Source organism: Amborella trichopoda, chromosome 1, assembly GCF_054954075.1.
Source record: "Amborella trichopoda isolate Santa Cruz 75 chromosome 1, AtrichopodaSantaCruz75HAP2 v2.0, whole genome shotgun sequence".
NCBI classification, from domain to species: domain Eukaryota; kingdom Viridiplantae; phylum Streptophyta; class Magnoliopsida; order Amborellales; family Amborellaceae; genus Amborella; species Amborella trichopoda.
In genome coordinates, this window is record NC_142336.1 from 39,811,414 (window position 1) to 39,833,907 (window position 22,494).

General features: G+C 36.8%; 1 protein-coding gene across 2 annotated transcripts in view; it reads right to left on the minus strand.

The window, feature by feature from the left end:
- LOC18437502 (serine/threonine-protein phosphatase 4 regulatory subunit-like protein) overlaps positions 1-18,794 on the minus strand; it is a 22,191-nt gene extending 3,397 nt beyond the window's left edge. The window contains exons 1-6 of one of the 2 annotated variants that reach the window (XM_088864920.1): positions 18,517-18,794; positions 15,355-15,493; positions 14,354-14,462; positions 4,308-4,385; positions 2,367-2,415; positions 2,112-2,217 (exon numbers count right to left, since the gene is read on the minus strand). In XM_088864920.1, coding sequence (XP_088721046.1) covers positions 2,112-2,217; positions 2,367-2,415; positions 4,308-4,385; positions 14,354-14,445 — 325 coding nt within the window. In that variant the 5' untranslated portion in view covers positions 14,446-14,462; positions 15,355-15,493; positions 18,517-18,794. The remainder of the gene's footprint in view (positions 1-2,111; positions 2,218-2,366; positions 2,416-4,307; positions 4,386-14,353; positions 14,463-15,354; positions 15,494-18,516) is intronic. The other variant, XM_011626297.3, reaches the window with a different exon arrangement.
- Between the last annotated feature and the right edge of the window lie 3,700 nt (positions 18,795-22,494).

The following is a 22,494-nucleotide window of genomic DNA, read 5'->3' on the forward strand; positions in this document are numbered from 1 at the left end:
CAAGATTGAAATCTCTTGGTCTGTTAGGATGCCACAGCTGCATACATCAGTACACTTCCACTTGACACCTATTGTGATGATAAATAGCTCGCCTCACCATGACCTTATCCTGAATTCTCAATACTTTTGTCGCTCCATCCCCACAGGGATAGAGAACCCGTCACTGTACCGTCCATGCTACCAGAGGCTTTGAGGAAGTAGGAATAGGAAAGCCCTCATCTTGGGGTGGGCTTACCAATTATCCGCTCCGCACTTGGCTACCCAATGTTTATCATGGGTATGATAACTGGTACACCAGAGGTGCGTCCTTCCCGGTCCTCTCATACAGGGGAAAGGTCCTCTCAATGAATTTTGTTCAACATATCAATAGAGGATTGACATCTACCTCACCAAGCTATCAACAGTTTATCAGGTGCATAATAACCTGGATAAAAATCTCATTCGCATCATGTAGTGCTGGATGGTTAGTTGCATGGTTCTGTGATTCTAAGGTAGCAATAGCTCTCCCAAAACTAATGCTCCTGTTATGATTCTAGGTGATGCCCCATGTGAAATACTCTCTTCATCTGTTCCCTCTCCAGATCAAATTAATGTTCATCATTTCTAGTTAGTATAACTTTGGAAGTTTTCAACCTAGTGGAATCTGAATCAAATGCTGGTCGTATATAAAAGTGAAGAGCACTGCTTGAACAGATGCTTCCAAATCATCTATACTATATTGCCAATTCTGACGATTAGCATAAGCAAGGGATTTCAAGTAGGCAGTTCCTTTGAAGGCTGCATTTTCGATGCATGAGCGCTACCCCAACAAGATATTCTCATGACTTCCAGCATGTTCTCTCATGATAACTTTGCACAGTCAAGGAAATCAGCATCCCATCCTTACATCCTCTTACAGGGTGCGAAAATGGTGTGCCATGTGGGGAGGCCTCATAGAAAGATAATCCTTGATTTCTTTTTGCCATAGTTCTATTCTAGCAACCTTCTAACTAGCAACTGGTTATAATATTGAGATTTTATTTTATCGAGCAAAGTTTATATAAGGTTGCAACCTTATATATTGAAGTAAGGTGAACTAAAAAATCCTCTCGATGAATGTTCCAACATTAGAAAACACTCCAATTTGATCAACTCAACCTTGAGATATATGGATAAGAAGAAAAAAGAATTTCAAGTCGTAAAGATAATGCATCTTGTAACAAATAATCTGGACCATCTATTTTCACATGTTTACAGTCCTACTCGATCAATACCATTTTTGGAATTTTTAAAATCTCATAATTATGGATGAAAATAGATTTTCAAACCATCATAAGGTTTCCGATGCCAGAACTGCAAACCTCACCCAATTTTATTATATTAAAATATGCCAACCCTGAAACCAACCTATTTTGAGACAGAAACATCACACTCTTAAGAAATCATTATAAATACTAGTTGGTGCAGATGATATATTGTACACTCAACCTAAGTTAGATAGTTCCTTCACACAATACCATAAAAGCATGCCAACATGTGTTGGGATTTTCTAGAATCCCTTTGCTTTCATCAACTTCAAGATGTACATCATTAAGCATTGTATACAAGAAGACATTGCCAGGTATCGGCTAAGCCATTTAAAAATGCCTCTTTAGAACCCACCACCTTATGGAACTGAAACACATGCATATCACCTTGCAACAATGCCCAAAAGAGTAAAGAGTTTAAATGAACAAGAAGCAATGAGATAAGCTCTATGTGTAATAGGAAAGATTCCATACAATGCAAAAAAAAAAAAAATGTGATTATAGATAAAAGGATGCAAAGTATGTTAAGAAAAGTTCTCTACAACCAGTAATATATCGGAAAGTTCTGATTCTGATCAGACACAATATATCTAGACCACAATTGAAAATGCAACAAATTTTCCAGCTAAACGAACAGAATAACAAAGAGACATCATATAGCATCCTGACAACGACAGACAATGTCTGTTTGACTCAATCATTTTATTCATGTCTGCTCATGAATTGGAGGGGACAGCACCATAAGTAACTGAAACTAAGATTTCTCTGAGTACATAAGAAATCAGGTGAAGCAGTTCAATAAAGGGGGTAGACCTCTGGTATTACCTTCATCCAATCTTTTCACCAAGTCTGGGTAAGGCTCTAGTAATGAAGAGCTTGGTCGAGGACCGATATCATTAGCCATATGTGCCTCAGGGTACTCAGCCAAGACCTTCAAAGAAATTAATGTTTAACATAGATCACAGATTATCCAGTTCAAGGGAGCCGACCGGATTACCAAATGCTTTAGTGAAATTGCTATCAACATTGAAAAACACAAAAAAGCTAACAAACTTTATATGATAGAATACCTCGACGTACCTGTTTCAGATGAAATGAGAGCAAGTGTTTCAATGTGTCCCAGTCATGCCTGAAAATGTAAGTACAAAACATTACTATGACAAGAATAAATAATTGTATAGCACTATACAAGGATTATGTTCATAAATATAACATCATCTGAAGCTCCTTCTCCAAATATGAAATATGTTGCTGAATAATGCTTCGTACAAAAGGAAGAAAAGCTACATTGACAGGAAGAAAGAACACAAAAGGGAATATCATTGATATATGTTACTAGGTCTCTCATATCGTTGATATATTTACACTTCATCTCTCTCATATCATGATAAATTTACTCCCTCTCATATCATTGGTATATTCTCTCTCTCTCTCTCTCTCTCTCTCTCTCTCTCTCTCTCTCTCTTGTTTTTTAGGTAAAGTGGTAGTAAAAGAAAGAGAAATTTATGATTGTGTCCCCCCAAAAGTTCATAATTCTTGAAATCCCTTCCATTTTTTGTATTTAACATTGATAGATCTTTCTCATCATCTTTTACTGACTTTGGACTTTGAAGGTCCGGAGTAAAAATGAGTCATGAAGAATTTTTTTTTTACATTGGCTTCAGACCTTCATGGTCTAGTCAAGACTCTAACTAGAGCTGGCAACGGGTTGGGTCCGGCCCGTCAGGTCCAAAAATTGCACCCATACCTGTACCCGTCGGGTCTCAGATCTACCCCATCAGGTCTCGGGCCCATTGTCACCCTCACTATGAGCTTTTTTTTTTCCCTTTTTGTTTTGCTCTGTTTTTTACCATCATATACCCGTATTATTGGCAACAAGGTCACAATCATCCACTATTAGATTTCAAGGTGTGTGATTTGTCGTTTAATAGTTTAAGAAGACTGCTAGTTCTAGTTATATGAGATCCTTAATACACCCAAATGAACAAGGCTTAAAGTAAAGTATTTTATCTTTAACAGTTTACGGGTACGGGTCGGGTACAGCTAGAACCATGACCCATATAGTGTTCGGGTACAAGTTTTGGACTTGGACCTGACCCGCCGGGTCCAAATGCTAGAGCCATACCAGACCTGTGTCGGCTATACCCAGTGGGTCCCAGTCCATTGCCACCCCTAACTCTAACTTCACTATGGATATTCAAGATCCAAAGTTAAGAATTTTGTTATCACTTCCGACCTTCAAGGTCCGAAGTCGTGACATGTTGAGAAAAATAAAAAAGGGGTACAAACATAAAATTCAAAAAATGAAGGACATTTCTATTTTTTGGGGGGATATAGCATAAATTTCTTTGAAAGAAATATTCTCGTACATTTAGCTTTACATCATTATGTAGAGCACAATAATATATAAAGGCAAATCCTTAGTTGAATCAAAGTGGGAGCAACCCATTGCTTTCTCTCCCAATTACTCACACAAATGTCATCGTCTTTGATGATTATGCATGATCACTATATCAGCCACTTTATTATCATTTCCAAAAAAATGGCTTGTTATCAAAAGGAATGCGAGATGTTTCCAAGATAACTGATTTGTCCAATATGATTTGAGAAGGTGAAGAAACAATGACTTTCTTTGGACAAAAGAAAAACACCACCCAAATAAAAAACAAAGATGCAACAAATTTAGTGATCAATTAAAGCCAATGAACCTAAATAAGGCAGCAAGCATCAATTCTCTTTTTCATTCTAAATAAATTCAATGCAAATAAGTTTATTATCAACAGTTAGGAAACTAGGACTACCCTAAAGTAAATTACATGACTCCAGTAGATCAAAAAAAATTGATTATATGGCCAATTGAACTTTATTTGATTATGTGATCACTTTAATTGATTGAAGAAACCAAAGGCCAGCTGAACTTCGCGATTAAATAATGCACACATGACAATATTGAATAAATACACTAAAATTCTACATGGAAACAAAATATTAAAACCTAAACCCAACTCAGAAACCACTTACCAATATTTTCCAGTGGCAGCAATTATCTCCATTATATCTTTACCTTCCTTTGAGCAAGCATGCCTTTGGTCACCATCACTAATATTCCATAACCAGAGCGTGTAAAACAGAAAATAATCAATTACCAAGTTAGTCAGAATACCCTAGAATTTACAATCAATATTGGAAACAGACAGAAGGTGACATAAAACCTACAGTTACAACCCCATTAAAGTTTTATTTCCCGCGTTTTTCCTTAGTAGGCCTCCAGGAAGATGCATTTGAAACTTTAAAACATGTTACACATGCAGGCAGGATTGCTTTTACTAAACGAAGTAAAACGTTTGAATGCATGCATGGTAGCATCACTAACAAACGAGATAAAAGGAAACAGAACATTATGAATGTTCCAAGAAGTCAAAATAATTACAGATGTCCAAATGATGTAAACTGTAGGAGACAAGAAGAATTAATCCCATGATCTCAGAGTGTGATGGATTTTTCAGTATCTTAGTCTACTAGACAACAAAGTCAATTGTATAAAGTATGCAAATCAGCTCCATTTGAATGACATCCAAACTAACAAAAATGAAAACATACAGAGTAAGAAAAATGGATTGGCTAAAGAATGGACATTTCATGCGGTACAATGGCAACTTGTGACACTCAAAATGTTTGAACTTTTATCCCTTTAGACAGTGTGATGGCCGTTTCAGTAGCTTCGTCTATTCATTTGAGCAAAAGTGCTAAAGGTTACATCTCATTTCAAATTGGTAAACTTACTTTTCAATCGCTTAGCCATTAAAGTTCGCACTCAATCATGGCCGTGCAGTGACTCTTAAGACACTTGTGTATGGATTGCGTTCCTCCAAGTATTAGCTAATGCCTATCATGAAGGATAAAGCTGCCAGCACACTTTCACCAATGCTACAGTGTCTTACTATTCTTCATTTATTTTTTTCTCTAATCAGAATACTAGCTCAAATAAATTCCCAATCACAACATTTTGACAGCCATTCTAGCATTTCCCTTACCCCTCACTAGAACTTTCCTAAAGCTAAGTACCATTTGGTCCAATTACGTCCAAACCCTTCAGCTTAACATTGAGACAAATGATAGACATTCATAAAAGTCATTCAAAATCTGATATAAGTAACAAAATGAAAGCATATTCTGGTCTGCGAAGGTGTGAACTCAGCCCAACTGGGGTGCTGAGAAGAAAGGCCACAGCACAGGCCTGCAGAACCAAATGTTGTAACATGAAACTTTTAACATAAAAGTTAAGCACATAGCATATAACAATATACAAGGAGAGAGAATTAAAAAATGTCACAATACAGAACAAGTATCTTGCATATGTGCGGAAGATGGAAATATAAATGACAAGCATCTTGCATATGTGTGGAAGATGGTATTATAAATGGTTTGTGGAGTATACTGTGTACTGTAGCACTGAGTGTCATTGTAGTCCAAGGACAGATACGCAATTACTATAAGTGTAATCATATCTCATATATATTCTAATGAACTATTTCTAATGAACTATGACTTCATCCCTTTTTCCAGTTTATACAATCTTTCACTTTTCTCTGCACTGTAAAACCCTAGAATAACAAATCTGACTAGGCTTTACATGGAATCAAAGCAGAGAAGCCCATATAAGCTGTTCATCCTGCCATGAATCGTAGAGGAAGATCAAGTACATGTGGTGTTGGCGACATCCATGCAGATGCGTTAGATTCACAAATTTCTTGGAAACTTTTAGTTGACTCATCAAGCCGAGCATTTTGATACCCATATTGAAGTATTGGGTGTCAGATTTGAAGTGTTTCTTCTTAATTTCGTTTTTTTTTCCCCTAATAATCAACAGACATTATTTATTTGTTTGTAAATTGTCTCCATTTGCAAAATTCATAGCCATGTACCAAAATGGCTACAAGCAAAGAAGGAACAAAATCAGCTTTATCGAGCTATGTTTGTGATTGATAAAGAAATTCTCTGGACCCCTTCTCTGGCAAGGAATTGCTTCCAGCTAAGCGTGTATCTATACTATATTCCTGTCTGTACATCTATCGAACACTTCATTTATGAAATTTGTGAGCATGGATATTGCGGTTGTTTAGAAACCCAAGCAATGACGTACATGGACCCCTTTCGATAACCAATGATAGCTATTATCATGGTATTAGCCTGATGCCTGTTAGCAAAACTTTGGCTCTACTTCATTCAAATCACAGAAGCCAGAAGGGCTGTTAAGATGATATCACCCAGGTGAGATTGAAGACATCCTCAACTCCGGTAAATGCTCTTGCTTGGAAGATAAATATTGAGTCACATTCACGGGTCTTCAAAATCACCTAGCTAAACAGACCTGGGATATAATTGACACTATGCCAATGATGCTATTGTAATAACGTGGCTTAGGGATGCACTAATGCTTCTTAGTACAGGAAAAGAAATCTGGGATGTAGTAGAAGAGCAGTGTTCTTGCCATGATAACAGTACAAATTCCAGTATTACGAAGATAGCAAATTGCAAGAAGGGCAATCATTAAGTAGCTGCATATTAAAACACCTTATGTGGTATGTGGAGAAGTCACTATTACCCTCCCCCATGCAAAGTGTCCTGCATGGCTTGACAAAAATGTTGCCAAGATCAAGAAGTGGAGGACCCATGAGTTGCTAGGAGGACTAATTATAAGAATGTTGGGATCCACATCCTTGACTGTGAGAAATTACCTTCCATTCCACTGTTTATCATCTTTTGCTAACAGATAAGCGAACACATGCTATCTGGTCAAGTAATCCATGAGCATTCCACATTGCCAGCTAATCAGAATAACACCTGAAGGGACAGGACATAGATGTGTTCTGCTAACCCCGAGAGACCACGTTCCACATACAGCAATATAGTGTCACAAAAAAGGAAGTCCATGGCAGGTCTACAGTGTATCTTGCAGGCAACCTACGGCATAGTTAGTGACCCACAATGGCCTAGAACTGTCAGTGGAAAGGATAACTTCAGCTGTTCTCCTAGAAGGAGCATGTATCCCTTCCCTCCTCCCATAACGCAGGCACCTATCATTCTCTCGTTGCCTCCGAATCTAGCCCTGGGAATGTGGATTATGGAGCCTCTGAGCATATAATAGGTAATTACTCCTCAAACGATGCATTTTGAAAATTTCTCTCATTAAATTATGTCTCCTTAGCTGATGGCTCCAACTCACCAATTCATGGAACTAGGAGCATTGCTCTCACTTCCTAATTATCCTGTCTCATGTTCTTCGTGTTCCTTTTTAAGCAAACTTGTTGTCTATTACTTGTATCACCAAAACTAAACTTTTATCCTGCTTTTTCAGGATGTGAGACTGGGAATACAACTGGGAAAACTTTTGAGAAAAATGGACTCTATAATTTCAATAAGGCTCCCTCACCAATGTTTGTGAGGTGTGTGGAGTCTCAAAACAATGTCATGAGTTTTTCATCTAATAAAACCATGTTATATTCTCTAATATATTCTGATGTTTGCGGTCCAGCACCAGTTCTGCTTTTGGCTCTCATTCTTTTTATTTATTGATGATGTTTCTAAAGTTCCTGGAAATTATCTCATCCAAAGATCAAGCGTTATAAATATTTAAGCAGTATAATAATATGATTGTTAGCAAATTTGATACCAAAAGTCTATGAATAGACATATGTCAAATCCTTTTAGGAAAATGAATTCTACATCAAATCTCATGTCCTACAACACGACAACAAAATGGTATTGCAAAAAGGAAGCATCACCATTGTTTGGAAGTTACCAGATCATTTAATATGAATATGCATGTTCCCAAGATTTATTAGTAAGGATGTTGAGATGGATGAGTGGCAAGACAAGAAGGGACAGAATTTGAAATGAATCCATTCAGGAGAATTTAAGAGTGGCATCAACAGGCGATAAGATGAGAGAAAGTAGACTTAGGTGGGTGCCCATGTGTGGCATCGACCAAATACAACACCTATTCAAAGGTGCGAGTTAGTTCAAGTGGAAGGATTGAAAAGGGCAAAGGGTAAGCCCAAAAGGATGTGGATGGAAATAGTCTAAAAAGATGTGGGGACTTATGGCCTCATTGAGGGTATGACCTTTAATAGAGCAAAATGAAAAACCAGGATTTGTGTAGCCGACCCCAATTAATTGGGAAAAGGCTATAATGATGACGCTGAAGATGATGCTGTTAAGAAATTGCCCATCTTTACTCGACCATCTCGATATCTTGAAGGCACGTTTGGTGCGTCTTGGAGTCACGTTTGGTGCGATAGCAATGCTCTGGAGGATTCCCTTGCAAAAGGAGTGGGGATAACACCATCTGTGGAAGGCTTGTAGCTAGATTGGGAGGTGTTATTGGTGCTGCTCCTTATGTGTTTTATATTCCATTTTTTTTTTGTCTTTGGCCTCGTTGGAGGCCGCCCTTTTGTTGCTTTTTGGTCTTGGTCCCGTTTTGAATGACCATGCTCTTGTACCTTACTAGTTCATGCAATAAAGCTGTTAACAGTATCAAAAAAAAAAGAAGATGATGCTGTTCATTTGGCATCATATCTCATAAACCATGTCCTACCTCAATTCTTAATTATGCTTGCCATTACGAAAAATTAATAAGACATCTACCTTGTGTCAACAAGTTGGATGCCAGAATTGTTTGACTGCTTTTTAGGTACTCTCCTATATGATTCAAGGAAAAAAGGCATCATGTTTCACGAAATTTTAGCTTTTTGAACTTGTAGGCTATATTTCAAGGGATGACGCACACTGGGAACCCTTTGATGGAGCATATATTATCACCTGTCCCAATCAACCCACTCCATATGTCTCCATACCTTCGTCAAGTTCACCTCCCTCTATTCAGACACTCCAAAATTCTCTGCATCGGAATCTAGTCCTTCACTTGGGTGTGTCCGAGAACAACCACCAATACTCACCTCCTCAAGAAGGCAAAGGGAATGAGAGCAATCAATAGCCATTACTTGATTTGCTCACCTACAAAGCTTCATATACTGCTTGATCCCAAAAGCTATTTCCTCCTTTTCTCCACCTATTGCTATTCATAAAGGAAAGTACAACCCCCAACCTATTCAATGTTATGCATCCTACATTGCTTTCTCTTCTCTATATCATTCTTTCATTGCTTCCTTGGATTTCCAATTTGAACCCAGGACATTTCAGGAGGTTGTAATAAATCCCAAGTGGAGGGAAGCCATAGAAGAGGAAATGCAAGCATTGACTAAAAAATCAATGTGAGACCTCATGAAACTTCCTACATAACAAGAAGGTTGTTGCTTGTTGTTGGTGTACAAGCTTAAATATAGACAAAGTGAGGACACTGAATGTTAAAGGCATGTTCGGTAGCTAAGGGATTCGCCCAACCTCATGGTGTAGATTATCACATGTAGATTATCATGAAATGTTTGCACCTTTAGCCAAAATGGGTTTTGTTCGTGTTCTACAATTTTGCAGCCAATCAAATTTGGCCCTCACATCACTAGATGTCAAGAGTGTCTTCTTTCATGATGATTTGGATGGAATACATATAGTGTCTGTCTACACCATCAGAGCCCACACCTACTGGTTTGCCGGATCATAAAGCATTATATGGGTTGAAACAATCACTTAGGGCACGTTTGATAAGTTAAACAGTGCCTCGCAAAGTATTAAATTTTGTAGAAGTAAGTGCTGAAGTACTGAATGTTTCTTAAAAGGAGTTCTATCACTATTCTAAAGTTATCTTGATAATTTTTTTCCTTTTGGGCAGTAATTAGTATTCTACAATATGTTGCAGCCAATCAAGAGTGACCCTTATCAACTACAGGTCAAAGAATTCCTTCATGTTGATTTGGAGGAAGAAGGGTTTGCCTACACCCTCAAAACCCACAACCTGAAACATCTGGTTTGCTGGCTTCATAGAGCATTATATGTGTTTCAACACTCATGGCATGGTTTGATAAGTTTAGCAGTGCCTTGCAAAGTATTGGGTTTTGTACGAGCAGTGATGACTACTAAATGTTTCTTAAATGACGATCTCAAGATACTATTATCCATCTGAAGACATTGTCCTCATGGGCGATCACAAGGAGATAACTGCAAGTCCCAAGTGATACCCACATTTTAAGTTTGACATCGAGGAAGTTGGGCTCCCTCAAATACTTTTCTGGGATTCAGTAAGTGCAGTATAACAATTAGGGGTCTTTATTTCTCAGTGTAAATATGTTCTTGGTCTACTTAATGAAACTTGAAAGATTCGATTGAAACTTATGACTCATTCATAGATCCTAACATTTAGTTGGGACTCATTTCTGGTACTCCTTTGGAACATGTATAATTCGATCTAAGACTTGTTGCGGAACTCATTTATTCGACACTTACGAGACCTAATATACTCATGTTACAGGTCTTGTCAGTCAATTCCTGCATACACCCCTGATCTGCATATATGAAAGCTATCACTAAGATCTTGAAAAAAAAAAAAAGGATTGGTGAGCTTATATGTAATCCATTTATGAAGACTGAAGATCACATAGAAGATGTCTTTAACAAAACAATTCGCATAGTTCCAAGTTGGGTATGCTTGACATCGATGCACCAACTTGAGGGGGAGTGTAGAAGATAGTGTTGTACGTGGTTTGGAATATATATGTATTGTAGCATTGGGAGCATCATTGTAATTCAAGGACATACATGCAATTGCTATTTATGCAAAGATTGCAAACATGCAGCCATATCTCATATATATTCTAATGAAACCCTATTTTCTACAATTTCTTTGCATCGTAAAACCGTAGAGTACAAAATCTGTCTAGGCGTTGCATTACAAATATTTTGAAAGGACTTTCTAACCAATAAATATGATGTAAGAATTATAGTTTATGGCCAACCTTTTGCATTGTCCACAGACCTTTTTCCACTCTTATGCATACTCATTTGTAAAAGAACCACATAATCCTACAATCTTACCTGGTGCACGTAACTGCATCTCCAAACCACAGATGCGAGGAGGTTTTTCGCAGGGTAATGATCCCCCCTTGGAATCTTACCCCAACAATCCAAGAGTTGGAGTTGGAGCTGGAGCTGGAGCTGGAACCAGAACCAGTGCCGGAGCTCGAGCCGGAGCCGGGGTAGAGCTCACTCCCCCCATAGTGGGAATTCGATCCCTATCTTAGAAGGATCGCAATCCCTAACCAAAAGCCCACTGAAAATGTAGCATGATCGTGGTTTGAAGGGAACTCGGTCATCAGGGACATTTCAAAACTTTTTGACTTTTGAAATTTTGAACCTAACACATCTTTGATTTTGTGATGTATTTTTGCTTTTTGATAATTCTCTAGCTAATGACCACCTCTACACGATTTTTTTCTATTTTCATGGGCTTAATTTGCATTAGTTGAAAACTAGCGTACCAACTTGGAATCGCTCAAGTCGGCGTGGGGGTGGGGAGCACCCCAGTGTGGAATAGTCCAAAAAGAGGGGTATTACTAAAGTTTTCTGGAGCCGGACGGTTCTCACTATAGAGGACTGTCCTCCCTTGTCTGGTTAGGGACTCTAATGATTCCTGAATTCAGTTCATTATGACTCTCCAATCTCTTTTTTTTTCAAATTTCTAGGAGACTTTTAGGCTATAGAGTTCATATTGCGGATGTATAGACAATGCTAAAACGAGGATTATACATCTCTCTCTCTCTCTCTCTCTCTCTATATATATATATATATATATATATATATATATATATATATATATATATTATATGTGTGTGTGTAGTGCCCCAAGCAATCCAATATACATATAGTACATATATGAAGCCGCTTCCAAGCCCGCTTCCTAAATAATAGTCCCAAGGTAAAGGAGCTTCAGCCACCAGCTGTCCCATGCTCCCACTCCAGCTCCTGTTCCCCACAATTATGCTACTAAATCAATTATTCAACTTAAAATTCCAAGGCAAGATGTTTCACCGAAGGTAAATTCTTCTTTCATATCAATAAAACCTACCCTGCATCCCAAGACCCAGTGATCCCAACAATTTTTCTTTTTTTTGCATTCAATAATTAAAAATCTTCATCATACAATGCGCCCCCCCTCCCCTCCCCCCCCCCCTGCTCTCTCTCTTCTACCCTTCTTGTCGCACACCCCCAACGACTACAATCTACATGTCGTTGCATTTTCCCTTCTTATGACTGCAATTCAGTACCCAATGTCACCAAACACCTGCTTGGCTCAAAGAACAGCTTGCTCCACTTATCTAAGCTTTTTGGAGAAATAACGCAAGACAACCATGAAGCTGTGAAAGATTTTCTTTCCTTTTCTTCACCCCCCTCCCCCCCCCCCCTCCTGCTACGCTTGAAGCTGCCAAAGAAGACCACCAATTTTTCACTAAATCCAAAAAGCCTAGAAACCCTAGCTGTATTATTTCAAGACATGGAAATAATGATTAGATTATGTATGGATACCTATTTATACAATACTACAGGATGTTTCAAAACCAACAATTTGAAATATATTAATCGAGTGTACATATAATTGAGGATTTCTTTCTGCTAGACCAAGTATACTTTGCTCCAACAGAAGAAAAATCCAAATCCTTAGCAAGACACAATTATTTTAATATACTTCTCCTTGGAAGGTTTTCTCATAACTTGTTCCTTGGAAATCTAAAAGTCAATGGACCCAAAAAGTAACATAGCCCGATATTATCATCATTCCGATACACTCAACCTAAGCAATAGGAGGTCCGCACACCCACCATCCAAGAGCACTGCTTACAATGCAATATTTTTTGGATGTACATTATCAGTATTCCTCCTATTATACTTCATCAGGATTGCTACCACTAAAATTTTCATCCCAAGGAGAAACACAATTTCTATATATCCTTGCATATTTAATCTATTGATAATTAGACCCTTCAACTCATCAGCTTTCCCAAAGTAGCATGTAAAGGTCTTCCAACTTGCAAAGTGTTCCACAATTATCAGCTATTTGTTGCCACTCACAAAGCTCACGAGTCCGGTTACCCTTCTCTACTTTCTCAGTATTCCAATGTACTTTCTTGTAGCCTTCTCATTTTCTCAATTTTCCCAAACTCCAAACCCGCTTTCCCTTGGATCCTTTACAAAAGTCTTCTTATAACCTTTATGGAAATGTGTTTACCTATTTTAGAAAATTCTAGGTGTTCATCGTGAATACCATTAATTGGTCTCTCTTGGTAAGGTATGGGTCTGCAGGATCTTTTTGGATCATACAAGAGTCGCAGTAGAAAGTGTCAGTTTCTTGCAGTTGCCTTTTCTATTCTAATGGAAAAATCATAAATTTGGAAACCATGCAAGTCTTTTAGGAAACATGTGGCAGGAAAACTGAATAGAGTATATGGGCAGGCTCAAAGTAAACGACCAACTGTAACTTTATTAGATTCCAAGACTCATCAAATAAAAATAGCAGGGAATAAGAGAGACTAAGGAGAATCGCTTTTTTTATTGGTAACATGGAGAATCATCTCCACTTGATTTTGAAACAGAGATATATGGAGTACAGAAAGTAATGAGCCATCTGGCTTCTATTTGTAGGGAAAAGAACTGAAAAGATAAGTGGTATTAGATCAAGAAACAACGCATGACAAATACTAGGCCTAACAGTAAAAGGTTCCCCGATATCATAAGAAAAGTCAACCATATGAGAATTTGCAGTCTTTAGCATAATGTATACCAGTAGTTAAGTGAATAATAACTAAATACTGCATGCGTCCAAATGACCACAAATGGCCTACAACAAAAGCATTAAAAAAAATTTAGAAACTTAGGTAAACTACTCACTGTGATAACCTGTGTGCCAATAATGCACTAGGTTATTATTCATCAAGAGTAGAGTTCTAATTACTTCAACATATTCCAAACCTTCAAAGTAAGGTTAATTTGAACTTGACATGAAGATTACACTTGAGAAGAAGAAAGATTTAGAGTATAAAAGGAGTAGGACAACCACGATACACTGGATGAGAAGAAAATATGTCAAGTACATAAAGAAACTATGCAGGAAGGACTTATACCTATGATTGGAAACTGCAAAACCTGCATTTTCAATATGATCTTCACCACTGAAAGGAAAAGAAGCGGTCGTTTCCACTGAGGCCATCTCCATTGTAAAACCCTATCAAGCTGCAAAATGATAGGAGAGTTGTCAAATCAAAATGATCATCCCAACAGTAGATTTAATTATCCTAGAAAGAAATCAACCAGGTATTCAAAGAACAGACATTTTCTTTCATTGCAAATTGGAAAGATAAATCTATACAAACAATTGATAGGCCAGGAAGATTGTGACTGAAAGGTATTTCAAATTTTAGATTTTTTATTACTTACAATATGAAGCCACATGAAAAGCATGATCACTATGTTGTATGGGTACGGGTGTCAATGTTAGACATGGAATGGATACAGATTTTAGATTCTTTTGAGCCTCAAAAAATAGGATTCAGTGACATCGCCACACACACATGGATACACGCATGCGTGTGCATGCACACACACACTGCATGTATACACACACATATTTATACACACACATATGTATGTCTGTGTGTATGTATATGTGTGTATACATACCAATATATATAGACACACATACACATGTGTGTGTGTGTGTGCACACTGTGTGTGTATGCAAGAGGATGAGTATGATTAATTAAGAACCAAAATGCTGGGAATTGCAACACGTGCCGCTGCACAGAACAGTGCAAGAATCCGATGCACGTAATATTCATACAAGAACCAACAGGGAAACCAAGGATCAACCAAAGTCATAGTGAGGGACAAGAATTAGACTATGGTACAAGTAGGCAATAATAGTGTTTATTAATGAGATGCACATCGCTTCCCTATGTCTAGAGTTTAAATAAAATACTTAATATTAAAATAAATAGAAGTCTAAAACATCCAGGATTATTTTAGGAGAAGAATCCACCACATTCTGAAAATAATTCAGACATGTCAGATTCCACATTTGTAAGGACTCTTCAGAATGCAGAATCCACTCATGTCCATGCCGTACCTGTACCTTTACCTTTACCTATGACCAGCTGCATCCGACATGGGTACAATGCCTAGGACAAAGAATCCATGCGAAATAGCATGAACATCATTTGTAAAAAGTCACGTGACAATGTATTGTAATGGATCCTACATGAAACCTGCAGTAGATCGCTATAAATAATACTCACATAATCAAAACAGATAGTTTTCATAGTTCGACTTCAATTTAATCAAGATTGATAGAATGGACAAGATAACTAATTTGTCTTGAATAAGGCTAAAGAATAAATTTAAATTTTTTGTTTTTTCACAAGATAATTTCCAAGTAAGTCCTTTTTGATGTTCCATTTCTCAATTAATATACGCAATCCAAACAAATAAACCAACAAATCCGGCTCATAAAATCACATTTTTCCACTAGAAAAATGCGCTTGAGTCATATTAAGGATCGAGTCATATCAAAGCCCATTCATATTAAGGATCAAGTCTAGGAGTACCCCTCGAGGACATCTAGCAGCCACAACCAAGCTGGCACTACACAAGTTTTGTAAGACAAGGAAAGATATCAAGCGCATACCAAGTAATTGTGTCACTATAAGGTATATACCACATATTGTAGCAGGTTTACCTGTCTTGTCCACTTTGGCCGTCGTCTCACCATGCAAAAGGCATAGATATAGCAGATGGATCATAAACACCAAGGAAGAAGACTATGGTTACACCAGTTAATGATGAAGCACCTCAGTCAAGCTAACCCCTATTCCTTGCTACCTGCCCTCACACACTTGGCGTGCCTCCATTCTTCCCTGGGTGTTCCACAATTGAGCCATCCAATGACCAATCAAGCTTGCATAAATTAGCCCATCTCAGTCCACATCAGACTTCATATGCAAATTTCTTTCTCTAGTGCTGCTGCATGCATATGATAGGTACTAATTTTCACAAAAGTATATCTTAGAGTGGGTAAGGCCAGACAGATGCTAACCATATCCATTAACATGTTACCACATGTTGGGTCCATCAGATCAGACAGAACAAACACTCATAACTTCTGCTATCAAAGACAATTGAATAGGTTGTCCACTAACAAACACAGGCAACTGAGTGTCTCACCTCACTTGACACACCTGGTACATTTATTTTAATCACTTTGACTCAATTCTGCCCTTTAAATCCTGGGAATAGCCAACTATCCATCGAGAACTCAGCCTCCTCCATGTAGTTGATCATCCCATTGCCATTTGCAATCTCATGGAAGAATATGGTGAATTTTCTCCTCAAGCAATACTGTCATAGCCAACTGTTCCCTTCCTATTCCACTATATCCTCTTTGTCTTTCATTTGACAAGACTATTTCAACATTTCTGCGTCAAGAGGGAGGAAGCATCATCCTTTTCATCCAATAATGAATCCAAAATTCAAACCTTCCTAGAATTTGTGCTAGAAACATCGAAGTTTATTCCTGTTCAATCTTCTATCCTCAAATCTAATATATTATAATTCTTCGTTTAACCACTGTGCAGACCACATATTTTGAAAATAAAAAAGCAGATTTTTCCTATTTCTCCTGACATCAAGGAGTACTAGGATGTGGTCTGAAGTGGGTTTCGATAGACCAGGAAACTATCTTAAACAAGCCATCACAAGCTCTATTTTTTCATTTTGTTTTTACCAACTGAGCATTGTCTTGCCAAATGAAGACCCATAAGTTCATGTGTCCCAAAAAATAAAAGAAAATGGGCCATGTAGGCTTAGATTTGAGTATGCAGCGTATAGATACATATATTCACACACAGTCTTATGCTTCCTTTCTTCTCCACAGGATTTTTTATTTTTTTAAATTCTCGTAGATTCTTCAAAGAAAATTAAAAATGCAAAGTCCCCTTAAGGATCAACTCTTCCCATTATCACTCTCAAATAATCTCATAATTTGGCTATATGCTGGCAAAAAAAGGTAACGCAAACACAAGATAAATTCAGTAAATTAGTAGACATTGAGGACACCCCAAAGATCACTCTTCCCACCAACCAACCATAATAACAATATACCTCAAGCTGAACACTTTAAATTTGTATGTATTACAAAGCACAATTCATATATTTGTAGGAACGATCCACCAAGAAGCCTAATCACCATTAAATCCTATCCCTTCATCTTGCCAAGAAGTAGCCATGACAGAGATGCCCTAGAATATCTACAAACAAAAGATGCAAATTCCCCTAAAATCTATATAAATAAAAAGACAACCAATTCTACCGTAATTTCAAACTCTAAAAAAACAAAAATTAAACCAAAGTACATCATTTTCTGGCAGTAGAGAAAAGCTCTACCTCGAGCATGTTGCGTTCCTCACAAACATCAAAATCCCTTTAGAAGTTGGTCAGACCAGCAATCAATTATGCAGTGTCTCCACTTCAATCAACCATCTAGTAAAACAATTACTGTGGAATTTGCAGAGAAATCCCATAATATCGATCATAACATTGATTTATGGTTTGTGCTCAAAAGGACGAATGCACATGGTATACACGGTGTCTTCTTCATAATTAACTATCGAAAGTTGTGATGGTTTCAGGTTGACGTGTGATTTACGATTAATGCTCCATCACTCCAACCACTAATTTAATTTGTCAATTTAAAAAATAAATACTTTGTCAATCCTGCCAATCTGCACTCGTGAGCCTCCTCTCATACTCTCACCATGGCTTGATTTGGATTCTGCTTGAGTTGTTAACTTAGATTCTCCATGACTCGTTGCAATTACACCGCTGTGTTATCTTCTCTTCATAGTCAAGAAAGACGCCAGACGACAAGTCTGAGAAGCCCTCCTCTCCCTCCATTCTAGCAATACAACATATTTCCATAACAGGCACGAAACCCTCCATTCTAACAATACAACATATTTCCATACCAGGCATGAAACAAGAACATGAAGTGCAGAAACATTGAGATAAAGTAATATGGTTGTTCATAAAAAGCATGATTACAACCAAAAACACAACTATCAATCCTCAATAGGACCTAAATCCACATATGTTGTGGCAAAAGCCCTCATCCAAACTAGTAGGTACGAAACGGGAAATAAACAATGCAGAGCAACTGAGAGACGGTGACAGTATTGACATGACGAAGCCATTATACAAGAAGAGCCAAGCATTATTATGAGAAGTAAGAGTGTACCTCGGAGCGGTGCTGCCATTGGTAGACGTCCTCCTAGCTCTGTAATGGCGCTCAGGCCTAGCTTTTGCCTGCGTGCCAAGGGCTTACCAGGACGTGAGCATCTCTCTCGCTCTCACTCCAATACGAAGCAGAGGAGGGTGACAAATATTTAGGGCTTGTTACTTCCTAAATGTCCATTCTTTCAACTTCAGAACACTAAAAAAAGAAAAGGAAGAAAAGAAGAAGGGTGTGGTTCCTAAGGTTGCAATCTTAAACAATCCAACTAAGGTGCGACTTCAAATTTTGTCGGAATATATAATTTTGATGTATAATGTTTTTAGGTTTATTTCAAAATTTATTTTTATATTAATTATAAAATTTTAAATTTTAAAAATAGTTAAAATAAGTTGATCTATAAACATATGAAAATCTTGAAAATGGATGATATATATATATAATATGTTATAAGATGTACTATTTTTTAGACAGAAAATCTTTTTATTTTTCATAGTCATACATCTCGATGTCGAGATGATCAAATCACATGGTTTTCAAAATTAAAATAACTTTTTTTGATGGATTTATGAGGTGCATTCATAGTTCTACATTTTAAGGTTGTAAAGGAAACCACTTATTGAAAAACCATTTTTTTTTAATTTTTGATTTTTCTAAAAACTAAAATTTTAAAAATTTAATTTTACGGCTTGTAACTCGACGGTGATGAGAGTAGGTGAAATCACTGTTCATTTTCGCCTATAGGTGGTGGGAAGACTTTTCCTATGGATATATATGGAAAAATCTTGGATACGCCCATTCATGTATGAGAAATGGGAGAGCCCAACGGTTCATATTTGTTCATCTTGTTTGAATGGTGATACCTACATCTTTTAGGCCATCTCACCTGACAGAGGACTTGACATTCGCAGGCCTCTCTCGCAAGCCTACTTCCTATTTTCCCCTCTCGCCTAGCTAATTCCCTTTCTCTCAGTTGATTTCTACTTGCAGCCGTGCCTCTTTCTCATCAGAGCATTTCGATTTCTCTTTCTCTCAACTGATTGCTAACTGCAGCCGTGCCTCTCTCTCATTAGAGCATTTCAATTTCTCTCTCACTCAGTTGATTTCTATTTGCAGTTGTGCTTCTCTCTCATCCATTTGAAACCATCTGAGAGAGAGGCACGACTACAAATAGAAATCAGCTGAGAGAAAGAAATCGAAATGCTATGATGTGAGAGAGGCACGGCTGCAAGTAGAAATCAACTAAGAGAGATAAATCAAAATGCTATGATGAGAGAGAGACGTGATTGCAAGTAGAAATCAACTGAGAAAGATAGAGAAATTGAAATGCTCTAATGATAGAGAAGCACGGTTGCAAGTAGAAATCAGCTAAGAGAGAGATGATCAGCTGAAAGAGAGAGAGGGGAAAACAAGAAGTAGGCCTGCGAGAGAGACCTGCGAATGTCACGTCCTCTGTTAAGTGAAATGGCCTAAAAGATGTAGGCATCACCGTTCAAATAGGATGAATGGTTGGACATTCCTATTTCTTATACACAAATGGGCATATCCAAGTTTTTTTCTATACATATATATATATATATATTTATATCTTTGTTTGATATTTGGAGTATTTTTTTAGTGAGGGTTTTTTTGGTTTTTAGGATGGATGTGACATCATCCACATGATATATATATATATATATATATATATGTATTGTCATTGTATTTTATGAGGGAATTCATAATCAAAGTATACCAAAAAAAATGGATTTAACAAAAATTATATATGAATATAAAAATAAGAAATGCATACCATAAGACCATTTACTTATGGGAAAGGTTTATATACTTCCCCTACAGCATAGAAGATCTACGCTTCCCCTACCATCTATCCATTCAATTTTGATCAAAAAAGCCATTCACCGTTTGATCTTAGATCCGACGTCTCAAAGTATTTTATTTTTAATTTTTTAAAAAAATTGTATAAATATTAAATTTGGCACCTGTCATCTTCTCATTGAGGCGCACCTATAAAAAAATATTTAAAATAATTTTTTGGTAAAATATAATTTCCAAAATACCCCTTGAATCTTTCAGGGGTATTTTGGTTATTTTATTTTATTGGAAATATTATTTTTATATTTTTCTCTAGTGCGAGTTTAATAGAGGGTTGGACGTCCAAATTTTGGTGTCAAAATAGTTTGTAGAAAAAATTAAAAATAAAATAGTGTAGAGACCTGACATTGTGATTAGGGCAATCTTAATCCTCCATTCAAAATGGACGGTTGGATAAGGGGAAGTATATAAGTTTTATTCTGTAGGGGAAGCATAGTTAGCTTGCCCTTTACTTATTAGGATTGTATATTACACAACAATTTGTCTTTGTACAATAAGGTCACAATTATTTCTAATCACTAGATGTCAAACTGGATGGCTTAGGATGCGTCATAAGGGTTAATTTTTTTCCTTTTTCGAAACTTTGAGTCTGGTCAATAACAGACTTATAACCACCTAAATGTGTTATGGAAAAAGTTTATATGAGGATATTACCTTATAATGTAGAACTACGGATGAACCTAAAAAATTCATCAGAAATGGTAGTTTTAATGTTGACCTTTGATTGATCATCTCGACATCGAGATGTATGACTATGAAAAATAAAAAGATTTTAAGTCTCAGGAATACTACATTTTACAACATGTTATCTACATTGTCCATTTTCAAGATTTTCATATGTTTATAGATCTACTTGATTTTAACCATTTTTTAAATTTAAAATTAATTAGATATAAAAATAGATTTTGAGATAAACCTAAGAATATTTTACATCAAATTATATACCATGATAAAATTTGAAGGTGCGCCTTACCTCTACACCTACAGATGATCCATATGCAAACTGCACCCATGTCTTATTGAAGGACAAGAAAGCTTGTGACCTCCTTGTAGTAAAAATAAATGGTCTCTTTGAATTTTTTTTTTTATTTACTTTTGAAATAAAGAGACTACCATTATTATTGATTGTCAGACATGAAATTGGACGATTCAAGTTGTGCCATTAATTAGGTCCAAAGTCCAAATGGAATTTCTCAAACGTCTTAACACACTTTTAATACATTATATTTTCATACCTAATGGTAAAGAACTATTGCGACTCATTGTTTTATAATTTCCAATCTCAAAGAAATAAAGCCAAAATAGGACTTAGATGATCAAAAACTAAATTGTCTTAGAAAATCACTTAGGGGTTCAAAATTTAAATACGATTGTTACTTCATTTCACTAATATATCTAATATAAAATTTATTAACAATGCCTGAATATTTATTAGTCAAGAATGACTACTTAAACGGGGCTTGGACATTATGAAATTTTGGTACCACCTAAGTAGCCAAGCCAAATAATGTTAGTGCTTTGTTAAGGTCTTTGAATTCAAAACATGTTTTACTTTCTAAGATGCAAAAACTTTATATAGAACCGAGGCTCTAAGCAATCAAAGTAGAGCCCACTGCAAATTTTTCACTAAAAGAGGTTGTTTGATGGCGATATTTACTCAATTAATCATCTTGACATTAAGACGGTGCATGTATACTCAAAATTTTACTCGCAGAGAGATTGAAGCCTTGTACTCATCTATTTGTTAAATATCCTTAGGACCATTGCTCTATGATCTTCTTGTACCCTGAACAAATGATTTTATTGCTATGGATGGAGAGCATTCTCTAAACCATAGTTAAGAGAACCATGGAGGTAGGGTGGCATTCCCACTCCAGAACCTCGATCCCACGGTTCTTCCTCATAGGAATCTTGCAGAGATCCCGATTTTTCAATTTTGGGATCTCGTTTCTAAAATAAAGGGGATCATTTTCCAACCATTAGTGGATTCTTGTACTATTTCAAAATAGGTCCCCACTCCAAACAACCATGGTCCAAGGTTTTGGTAAATTATAATCTTAGGTTCCATATATGTGAAATCTACTTTCAAAAACCGATGAATTTAGTTCC